Source organism: Rhipicephalus microplus, chromosome 10 (assembly GCF_043290135.1).
Source record: "Rhipicephalus microplus isolate Deutch F79 chromosome 10, USDA_Rmic, whole genome shotgun sequence".
NCBI classification, from domain to species: Eukaryota; Metazoa; Arthropoda; class Arachnida; order Ixodida; family Ixodidae; genus Rhipicephalus; species Rhipicephalus microplus.
Window position 1 is genome coordinate 16,425,238 of NC_134709.1, and position 12,078 is coordinate 16,437,315.

The 12,078-nt window shown below is 46.4% G+C and overlaps 1 protein-coding gene across 1 annotated transcript in view; it reads left to right on the plus strand.

Annotated features, from left to right (window-relative positions):
• Positions 1-6,538, plus strand: part of LOC119181388 (vitellogenin-6) — a 45,831-nt gene extending 39,293 nt beyond the window's left edge. Inside the window, exons 21-25 of the mRNA XM_037432617.2 lie at positions 1,159-1,395; positions 2,009-2,303; positions 3,480-3,637; positions 3,989-4,225; positions 5,750-6,538. Of these exons, the coding sequence (XP_037288514.2) occupies positions 1,159-1,395; positions 2,009-2,303; positions 3,480-3,637; positions 3,989-4,225; positions 5,750-5,908 (1,086 nt within the window). The 3' untranslated portion in view covers positions 5,909-6,538. The remainder of the gene's footprint in view (positions 1-1,158; positions 1,396-2,008; positions 2,304-3,479; positions 3,638-3,988; positions 4,226-5,749) is intronic.
• Positions 6,539-12,078: the final 5,540 nt, after the last annotated feature.

Here is a 12,078-nt window from a genome sequence, read left to right on the forward strand (position 1 = left end):
CTCGCTGTGGTTAAACTTAGCTTGCTGCTTCGCGGCGACGTCAGCGGGTCATGCGCGGCACGGAGGACACGACTCTAAAACTTCTCGGACATTTTAATGCCATGACCATAAAATTTTAGTTTTTATTTATTTTTTGAGCACGCCGAAAACGTTTACACATGACAGTACACGGCATCTACCGCTAGATACCACATAAAACACAATTATATGGTTTCCATAATCGTCAACACAGCACATCAATAGAGTACACGGCTTCATTTCGGCAGAATAAGACTTACCTCGAGGTACGTCGTACAGGGTATTATCAGGAAGGACCCGAGAAATGCATTTCGCAGTGACTCGGGCGTCTTCCTCTTCCGTCGTCTGCTCCACATCATAAACTTGACTAACGAGTTTTACTCCTTTTGTTCGATTAGCTCGTCGGAAGTGCTTGTCCAGCTCAGAGATCTTTACGAAGCCGCACTGCAGGCGGTATATTGTGAGGTGACCCAAATCAGCGCGCGCTCTCTGCCCGTCAGCGAGCGACAGCACATTGGAGGGAAGGGAAAACACGCGATATACAACCCCGATTTCTACTTTTCTGCCAAAGATGGCATTGCCTGTCCAGAGTCGCAACGTCACCATGCGTTGCTTTGGCTTTCTATAGGGACGACTCAATGCTCCCCCACAGTTGAGTGCCAAGTACTCTAAATCATCGGACACCTCTTCTAAATGTGTCACGCGTGAAATGTACCGAGCGTTGAAAGCACCGTATTCAAACAGCACGTGGTTGAAACGAGGACCCTGATGAAGAACTCACGAAGGCACTTTACCTGTCCTGGTTGTATCCGTTCGTTAGTCCATTCGTGATGCTTGACGAATTTCACACTATTATCTATAGTGGCGCTGACAATGCCACACAGAATAACGCGAGAAACGACAACTGGCGCGATGTTCTGATAGAGCATGCAACTAATCAAATCTCGGTGAACGCTTGGTAGTAAAAGTTCAAGGCGTCCACGGTAGACATTGAATGTGTCCAGATCAGAGCACAGGGCAGCACTTTAGTCAGACTGTCGTTAGTTTTTTTTATATGCTAAACAAGGCGCGATGACAAATAAGAGATTAACCTCATCTGTTACCGCATCCAAACTCGCACCGATTCGGCTCTCTTTGCAGGTTTACTTCAACGGAAAGTACACGCACACCGACGAAGACGCCAAGGACATACAAGCCAACGCAGCCGGTGTTGCGCTCACTTCCAAGCGAGTTAGTAGGCTGCGTGAACTGCACGCCAAGTGCTCGAAGGAAAAGGAGCAAGGCATCCCGCTGGGTCACCACTGCGTCCACTATCTGTACCGCAGCAGCCGTCTGGGAAAGCTCGTCCTCGATGTGCAATACAAGAACCCGAAACCGGCAAGTGTTATCCATTAAGCATCGCTGAGACTGTACTGCACGCTATTGTATGCAGCGAAGCGCTTTCCTTCTCTCTCTCTGCCTCTCTCTTGGTTATTGAAGCTTGAATTGAAGGTATGATTTCGTAGCGAGGGTCTCGTTCTGGCTGACATGATTCCTTGAGGTTGTATTCGAGGAATAATTGGTCAGCAGCCATCTCGTAATAAGATCACGTACTACGTGATGCAAAGCAGACGTAAAAGAGTGTTCCACAGTCGCCGTAATTTGGCAACAGGGGGCACTGACTGACGATCCCACATTTAACTGCACATTTATACTCTAAAAAGTGGACGGGGCGAGGACCACCACCATCGCTTAGTGGTAGAGCATCGGACGCGTTATTCGAAGGTCGGCGGTTCGGTTCTTGCCGGTGACAAGTCATTTTGTTTCGTCCACTTTTCTTTCTTCACATTTAAATTACAGTTACTTCAAATAACATCCCCCACGCTTTCCTCGCCATTGTTGTCTGTTAGTTCCCATTAATACAGCAGGTCACGTCACTCTTAGACTCTTACTTTAATGAACTCTTACTTTAAAATTTTGGCTTTAACAAAAGAAACGCTTCTTCGCGCAGGCACTTTCGAACGTGCTACCGCGCTACTTGGCGTACACAAGGCATCACAGCGTAAAGCCGGGCTTCTTCGAGATAGTCTTTTCTCACATGACCGGACCATCCGGTGAGCTTCACGTGGAGTCGCAAGTGCCGGCCTCGGCGAGGAAGCCACACGCCGACGTGGTGGTCACCGACGCCAGTGGCCACTCGCACCGCTACGGACACGTGCCCCTGAAAACGCACCTGCTGGAACCGCACATTTTCTACGGCTTCCGCTACACCAACCTGGCCGAGTACTCGCCCTACTACAGGCACCGTGAGTTCTTTTCAGTGCGTCAGCCGAAGCCTGCACAGCAGCAAGTGTAGGCACAGTGTATGCCGGTTTGGGTCAGTTCGTAGCGTTCCGTAGCAGCCGATGATCTTGTGCACAAGCTGTAAAAGCTAGCTGGCAAGGAGAAGTGTGCACTGTTGAGGACAAGCTGCTTACAGTGTTTACGCTTTCCGTGTGGTCAAGTGGGTTGGGGCAGAACACCGTCCAATAAGGGCACCCCTAACCGCATGGTAAACCTCCGTGAACGCGCGTGACAGATGGCTATGACCGGATGTCCACCAAGGTTCTCCCCAGACAACTTTGGGGTGGACATTGTAAAGGCGGCGTCGGCAGGAATATAAAGTTCAATCATTTCAAGTTTTTGAACTTCTCGCGAGCTTCCCGATACCGTAAGAAAAACCACCAATGAACACCGGCGAGAGAACGTCTATAAACACAAGCTCTCTCACTTCACCTACTTTCCTTGGTGATTTTCGTTTTACAATTTTCTTAAAGAATAATCAGTTAACCGAAGAAAAAAGTCTTGAAATACCAAAAACCAAAAGAAGAATAAATTTTCTAAGTGAGAGAAAACGCAATAGCAGCCACTCAGTTCATAACATTCTTTAACGTAAAAAGCTCGGCAATCTACAAGAACAGGGGCCTAGTCAGATTTTTTCGCGGGGCATGCAGTGGTAAGAGTGGGGGACTACGCGTTTAATCAAGCTTTATCTATGTTGATATGTGTATATAATATCATAGAATTTCAAAAGGTTACCTGTGCAGGGAGGTTTGAACCATACGCCACCATGCCACTGGTTTTATTTTATAACACTACCACAACGACATTATTTCTCAGTACTAAATTGTCATCGCGTACGGCCTGGCAAACATTCACCCCCGCCGCGGTGGTCTAGTGGCTAAGGTACTCGGCTGCTGAACCGCAGGTCGCGGGTTCGCATCCCGGTTGCGGCGGCTGCATTTCCGATGGAGGCGGAAATGTTGTCGGCCCGTGTGCTCAGATTTGGGTGCACGTTAAAGAACCCCGGGTGGTCGAAATTTCCGGAGCCCTCCACTACGGCGTCTTTCATAATCATAGCGTGGTTTTGGGACGTTAAACCCCACAAATCAATCAAATCAATCAATCAAACATTAACGACCCGTGTGTTCGCTCCTGTTTAGGATACTGCGACGTTCAAGGTCACAGCGCCAGGACATTCGATGGCGTCCTTGTAGACTTGCCCAAGACTGACTGTTACGAGGTGGTGGCCCGCGACTGCTCTGTCAATAGGAGGTTCGTCGTCTTGGCAAGGTCCCTGTCCAATCCTTCTTTCTCGAGGGTGAGTCTTCAGTAGTAAGTTGCAGTTGGAACAAAGGAAGAAAGGAAGTGTTCGTGACACGTCACTGCTACTATATGATAAACATTCTTGAACTCAAAGGCGGCACTATATATACTATTCGTCATTTACTGTGTGCAAACATGTGAGGATGTAGTTTTGGGCTAGTTGGTGTATATTCACAATGTGTGAACAATGTGTTATCGTGTGTCAGCGAGAGATACCAAAATTTCATAAAAAAGTAGATGTTTCTGTCGGTAAAAAAAATGATATATTAGGATAGATATAGCCTATGAAAACTTGAGAAAGTTTTTGTGATGTAATAACGAGCCTCTGTCATAACGACCACAACAGGCTCTGAAGATATTCATACACAACACGGAAATCGAGGTCCTGCCAGCGGGCGACGGGGTCCAGCCCATGGTGAAAGTCGACGGAGCCGCGGTAGCCGTCAGCGACGGCGAAACCTACGCTCACACAGTCGCTGGCGCCGAACTGTTCACGGTCTCGAGGGAGATCGGCATGTACGAGCTGCTCTCCAAGTCCTACGGACTCGACGTCTTCTTCAACAGCAAAGTCCTATTCATTCAGGTGAGGTACACTTTGCTGCGTCAATGCTTTGTTCGCATCAACGGCTATCTGATCTTTCATTATCATCACGATAAGGCTGACAGGGCAAGGACATCTGCCAAGTTTCGTCGATCGTCCCGGTATTATTATGCTTGCTTCAAGCACCGTTTCCCTCGACCTGAAAACTTCTTAGGCCCGTATTCGCGAAGCAACCTTGGGCTTTCCTCACGTTTTCCTCAAGTTTCTGTACTCTCTACGTGCGTTATAAGCGCACAGAAATGGTAACAGGGTAAAATATAGCAACAAGATTCGTTCATGTATAGTAGCCTACTTGTTCAGCAAGCGAATAACGGCTTAAAGCCGAAGAGGAAAGCTCGAGGAAAGGTTCAGGTTGATTTGTGAATACGGTCCTTAATCTCGTCTTCCCGCCTTACCTTTCATCTCCTCCTCGCGCACTCACCTAATTCCCTCTGTTACTCTTAGTGGCCCAAATGTTATCTTAATTGGCTTCGAACTGCATGCCCTACCTGTGCTCATTTTTTCACGATGTTGACTGCGATGTTTTTAACGCTTTTTTTTCTCTTATCCACTCTGCTCTCTCCTTGTTTAAGGTTGCGCCTTACATTTTCCGTTCCATGGCACGCTGCGTTGTCCTTCGTCTAAGCTGAACCACCTTCCCGAGCCTCCCTCAAATCTTTATCGCCATATATCGAAAAAATTCTTGCACTTCCCACCCCCGGGCTACCATTGGTCATGACATCACGCAGGAACACACACACCAATGATTTCCTTGCACGGACATATTGCGTCGTCTAATCCGTCTGCACAGCGATAAAGTTGGCGGCGACACACCTCACATATTACTTTCCATAGTTAACGTGACCTCTTCATTTTTTCTCTTTTGTATTTAAGCTTAGCAAAAATCCTCCCGCCACCTTGTGGGTTTCCGTAGAACTCATTTGGAATACTTAAGTTTAGCAGAGTTAAGCCATCGAATGGATATTTGAACTACTCGAGGCTGGAATGAAACCATCAGCGAGATGTTGATGCTGGTGCGTTTTTGTTCCTTAACACGAAATTGAATTGACGCTATGCTGCAGGCGCATGGTATGAGCTCTGTGTAATTGAGAAACGCCAAATATTTGTCGTGTCAGGACTTACAATTGTAAGCGAATTTCCGTTACAACTAAGCTTTTTTTTTTTACCGTAGCTAGGGTATCTAATGCGGTCATGTACGAAGGATCGACAGCCAAAGACTGTCCTTCTTTAAAACTTTTCGGCTGACGGCCTGGACGATATCGTCCGTGTTCTTGGATTTCTCGCTTTCGGTGCCCGAATGATGGTGCTGGCACCTAGCTCAAGGTCACTTGAAGGCGACCTACAACGGGGGCTCAAAGCATTTTCTGTTTAATAACTTGGTCCAGAGAGTCAGTAGTTCCACTAAAAACTCTTGCTACGCGTTAATGCTGAGGTTACATTGTAACATTGTTAACATTTACGTGTTTTAAACACTCGCGCTTCCTTGCACCACGCTCGATTTCTCAGGTTGCGCCTTTCTACCGGGGCAAGGTGTGCGGACTGTGCGGAGACTACAACTACGACAGGCAGAACGAACTCGTGGGCTCCAATCTTCACCTCTACAAGGACACCCTCAACTTCGCCAAGAGTTACGTAGTTCCCTCGGGAGACTGCACCCCGCCCTGATCTCCTGGCTTCCCGTCTCAGTCGGCCACAAGCAGAGCACTTCCTACAGAGCCGGACTTCAAAACACGCGTGTGAAAGATGTTTGCGAGTGAATTAGAAAAGAGCATGACGTGCTCCTCGGTGGCTCAGTGGTTAACGACTCGCACTCACGATTAGAAAGGGCATTGACTGATGTTTGTCCTGTGTTTTACGTTACGTTACCACCCATGAAATCGAGAAGTTCGCCTCTCCTTATCGTCGCGGTTCATCGTAAAAAAAAGAAATGTCACAGCTGCAGTCGACATCGCTGATAAAGGTTTCGATAGCGACACCCATGCATCACTTCTAGGGGTTGTCACGTTTCCCTGAAGTTTCAAGAACTGATCGTTTCCGTACGGCGATAATGTCGTTGACCTCGCAGGCGTACCACAAGACAGTATTGCTCATATTGTTAACCAGTCTGCATGAGAGATAAGAGATAGAGAAATATAACACGTACAGAAATAAGAAGAACTGAAAGGGTCGAACTATAAAGATTGCGATTCGAGCACAATAAACAATCGCGGAAACGTTTTTTTTTTTTCCTTATGTGACCCGCGTGTCTAGGTATAAACGTAATGCCGGTATGTAGGGTATATTTATTGTGGCCACTACATGTTCTTTTTACACCTTATGAAGAACTTGGAACAGACGCCTTATGTACAATGATAAGCGACGGGCGGTTTTCGCGCGCCATCTCAAATTTGCCAGGTTACTTGTAAAGAATATATTCGCGTACTCCTATATAAATAAGAAGGAAATACCTAACACCATTTTTGGCGAGGAAATTGAATCTATCCAGGCAAAAGGAACGAACAGAAAGAATAAACAATGTTCTAAAAAAATTATCTGAAATGCGTGTTTGTTTTGTTCGACATGCCCATCTGACAGTCTGCATGTAAGGACCGTGACACTGAACAAGAACATCTTTACAGCATGTACATCAGAGGCGTCTAACTTACCTCCGACAAGGGCAGGGACACTGAAGAAGGTTAGAGCTGGCACAAAGGGGGAGGGGGAGGCGAGGAAGAAGGCTTAAACAAAACTGGCAAAGAAGCCTCTCCCTTATCTAATATGAAGGTTATTTATGAAGAGTATTTGACGCGCAATCGAGAAAAATATCAATATATATCTCCAGGGTGTCTCAAATATAGAAGGCGAGTCTGAAATACCAAAATTCTGTTCCGCTGTTTTGTTTTAACACACGGTGACCTTTTTAGGTCCCTCTCGCTTCAACAATAAAGGTTCACGAGCATTCAAGTTTGTGTAGAGAGTGAAAATAAAACAAACAATCTGAAAGAATCGTCGAAGCATCTGAAAAGGGCTTTAGCCACGAAGCCATATTTGATTTCCTGAGAGAATCAAAACGAATAGAACGTTATACTTAGGCATCAACTCAATTTATTCGCGACCCTATTAGCTTGTTGGCCTTTGTTTTCTTTTATTTTATTCCATTTTTTATCCGTGCTCCACCAATTTGTTTTTTCAAACGCCCCTATCTAAACGTATTCGGCTGTTAAACAATTTTATTTCTCAAATAAGGTACCGTTCGTTTCATGGCCTATCCCCCATGGTGTGTTTAGCCAGGCATCTAGGGGCCAACAAACCAACCAAGATTGTCGAGAGCCATTCGGCACGCTTGCTCACGTTTTTGAGACCCCTGGCTTATATAACAATCCTTTTTACAAACCTCTTCGAGGCCTGTAACAAACAGCAACACTGAGTGACCAGCGCAATAAGGCGCGAATGAACGCTAGGTCCCCATGCTTATGCGTAACTGCTTATGCGTAACTCATGAGGGCGCCTCTAGCGGCAACGAGCGCAAATTTGGAATGATGTTCTCAACCGCTCGCCCAGGGAAGCAATCGCGGGACGACGCCTTTTTCTGATGCCGATGCTTCTCGTGCTCGGCCAGTGGTCAGAGAGCGACGGTGTCCACATAAGCTACACGATCAGCCAGCCGCAAGTGATGAACGATAACAATAGCGTAGCATATGACATAAGGCATCACTCCACGATAGCGCCCCTGCAGCGGCCATGACGGGGCCATCGCTGATGTCGTCCGTTTCAAGCTGCCAGCCAGTTTGCTGCCGCGTCAACCCGATGGTTTTGTTGTTGTTGTTGTTCTCCTATTGTTAGTGGCGCATATTCACTGTGGGGGATTGGCCAAGAATCGAGTGGTTTCAAAATTTACTGTTCAGCTTTGGAATGATGGAGGTTTAACACAAAAATTACCGATAGCCTAGGAAAGTGTGGTGCTTAATGTAATGCATACAAATATTTACATAAACGAATTTATTCTTACAATATAGCAATGATCTGATTTTATACGTATATAATTATGTGGATCTGTCAGGATAATGAAACTGGTTAATTCTTGCTTGCTTGCTTGATCCTTTCTTTTGAGGCTCTCACCCACTAAGGGCGATTGGCCAAAAAGCCGGTGTTTAATGCAAGTCAAAACCTTTAGGTTTTCTAGGCTAAGGGAATAGGATTATCTTGTTTTGACTGCGAAGTTATTTGGCACAATGTAAAAAGGGGGGGGGGGGTAAAGAAGATAAATAATAGAATTGGCTGAATATTTGAGGTGTAATCGTTATATGGAATTTTTCTGAAGATTAAATCATTACATTGCACCAGCTAAATATTAAGTGTTAGATTGGTTAGTAAAAATCGAGAGCTGATCAATGGCTCATCTTCCTGTGTTACATAGGAATTCGCAGAGAGCCCCGCAGATGTTCTTGTCGCTGTGTCCTAATGAAGCGGCCCCAAAAGACAAAATATTAGGAGTAGTAAGTGATATTCCTAGTTTTTTTTAATAAACTTTCGAAGCAATTTTCCCGAGGGTCGATAATCGTTCGGTGAGCGAAGCGACACGCCCTCGCGCGTGCAGTTTCCCTCAACGGGCTCGTCGCCTCCCGTAGCCGTCTTTGGCGAGAATTCGCTTGAAAGTGCAAGAACGATTGACATGTAGGGTTTAAAGTCCCAAAGCCACCGTATGATTATGAGAGACGCCGTAGTGGAGGGCTGCGGAAATTTCGACCACCCGGAGTTCTTTAACGTGCACCCAAATCCGAGCAAACACGGGCGTACAACATTTCCGCTTCCATCGGAAATGCAGCCGCCGAAGCCGGGATTCGATCCCGTGACCTGCGGGTCATGAAAGTGCAAGAAGTATGCAAAAAAGAAAGCATACGGCGCTAACACCACGCTTCTCTCACGGATGATAAAATATTACCATCTTTTGAAGCCAAATAGGAACAAAAACGCCTTAAGCGAAGCACCAAAGCGCGGCGCAGTGGCATGCCGCCGTCTGCGCCATGTGCTCCCGAATCCTGCCAAAATATCATGCCGCTTCGGCGCTGCAGGCGGCACACGACTAGAGCTACTGTATATGCGACCTTTAGATATGCCATCTAAAGGTAGCATATAGAGTGACTCTACGCACGACTGTGGCGGTTCCTAGCACGTGCGCGGTGGCTATAGAAACGCTAGCACGTGCAAGATGGATATAGAAACGTTATGCGGTTAAGGAATCTTCAATAGTCGATAAGAATTCAGGAGTGAATTTCATTTGTACGTTATTTCATAAAACAATGAATATCGCAACGTAAAAACAGCGTCAATTCATACACGAGCCCATGGGGCGGGGGGAATAAAGTACGCGGCACCTATGAAGTATTGGGATTGTGATCTTCCGTATAGGTAGCTTTACTTGAGGCGGCTTAAAACCACCGATGGATAGATGTGGCTGTACCCTTTTGATCGGGAAACCATTCCCGATACATGAATGGATGGATGTATCCGGCTGTGCCCTTAAGTTCGGGCGGTAGCTCACGCCACCTAGCTATAACGTTAAGTACTATCACTGTGTGTTTAGGGATTGAATGTCACTCGCGCCTCGATTGCAGTCACCAATCAGTTAGCCTCCTCCGGGTTGTTTCTACCCGTTTAAACTCTATTTTGCCTTCACTGTCCCTAAACCCCAATGCTTTGAAAAATTAGGCGCCATTATCTTCCTCTGTATACATAGGTGGAACCCTTTACAGAACATTATCAAATGTTCAGCATATATTATACTAATTTATATATATATATATATATATATATATATATATATATATATATATATATATATATATGTATGTATGTATGTATGTATGTATGTGTGTGTGTGTGTGTGTGTGTGTGTGTGTGTGTGTGTGTGTGTGTGTGTGTGTGTGTGTGTGTGTGTGTGTGTGTGTGTGTGTGTGTGTGTGTGTGTGTGTGTGTGTGTGTGTGTGTGTGTGTGTGTGTGTGTGTGTGTGTGTGTGTGTGTGTGTGTGTGTGTGTGTGTGTGTGTGTGTGTGTGTGTGTGTGTGTGTGTGTGTGTGTGTGTGTGTGTGTGTGTGTGTGTGTGTGTGTGTGTGTGTGTGTGTGTGTGTGTGTGTGTGTGTGTGTGTGTGTGTGTGTGTGTGTGTGTGAAAGTAGATGCGCTTTCACATAACAACTGTTTATTGTGCCGACGTTTCGAGGAGAACCCCGTCTTTTTCAAGGCATAATACTATTTACACATGTTCCGTGTCCTCTTATAGCCTGTCGAGACAGGAGGAAAGGGGTCAAAAGGGAGAGAGAGAGGGGAAAAACAGCGAAACGGGAGGACAAACAATAAATAAAATATAGAAAATCTAGGAGAAGAAGCAAGACCGACACGGCGTAATTAGAAAGGGGCAGCATTTCAACAGAGTAGGGCAGAGGTACATGAGCATTGTCATCATTGTCAACAATACCTCCCCCGCACCCACTCTTCGCTAAGTGGGCAGACAGCCGCCATTCTTATATTTCACCTTTCCGTGTAGTCCGCTGGCGGCTCGTTCCTCTTTGAAGTGTATGACAAGTTAATGGGCAGGGCTTAAGCGCTTGGAGTGCGTGCTGGTGGCGTCGGGAGGAACGAAAAAGCCGGTGATTGAGGAACCACCATCGATATTCATTATATGCATTGGCTCCTTGTCAGTGAAGGAACAGAATGTGCGTTAAAGAATTAAAGAAGGGAAAAAAAACAAGAACAGGGGGGGGGGGGGAGGGGGGGAGACTGTACGACATCCGGGACAGTCACCACACAGTTGCGGCGCACTGGGAAGATATGCGCGCATGTAGGAAAAAGTTAACGAAACCACCTAGCTGTCAGCTCCTTGTCAGTGATGGAACAGAATGTTCGTTGAAACTTGACGAAAAAAAAAAAGGGGGGGGGGGACCGTACGACATCCGGGACAACTTATCTGTGCGTTCCGGCTGTGCTTAATGAGGCAAATCATTTCTATGTTGTCAGATGCATAGGCCAAAAGCTTTGTTAGCGGGTAATATTATTGTCGTAATGAAACTGGACTGATTATAGAGAAGCGTTTGCATCTTTTAGCGGTCGTAACGCAGACAGAGTGCCTGGGTGTTCATTTTGCCATGTGCCTGGGGTTTCGCTACTAGTGCTCAAGAGAACTCTCCAGCCACGGCACACACACTTGTTAGGTGCAGTGCAAAGAATTATGAGAGTTAAGTGCACAGCTAAGAGCAGTGCTGCTCTAGTGTTGTTCCGAGCCATTCCAACTACCTTTTCCTCAACGCTGTCCCTAAAAGGGAACTCTGAACACGTCTGTGATCGTGCCTTCTGCACCGCTAGCACGAATGAAACCTGGGCTCAACCACAAAGTTGTCGGAGCAACACAACCGTACCAAATATCACCCACGATATCAAGGCGTCCACGCACCCCATTCAGGTTCGGCAAAGTCCTAGGGACAGAGTCCGATACAATCTTTTTAGCTTTTTCACCATAGCTCGAAAGTCCCCAATGGAACACTTACGGTACTACTTATACTACAAATGTGGTTCTTTTCGAACTGCCGAAGTACCGGTTGAAAATATAGCGTTTTCTCACCTTTCGCAAACGTTAACTCCAGGGCGCCATCACTGGTGGACACTGTTCCATGCGTTTTCGATCGACGAAATGCACAGAACACGCACACACAGGAATTCCTGCTTAGCGCAAAGTTTTTTTCTGGTATATCAGCCAATCTCGCCGACACCCGTCGACATTTGCGGACGATCGGTGCATGTGAAAGTGCTCAGGAAGTGTGCAGTGAATCTCACAAATCTACGCACGCCAGACTGCGGGTCCACG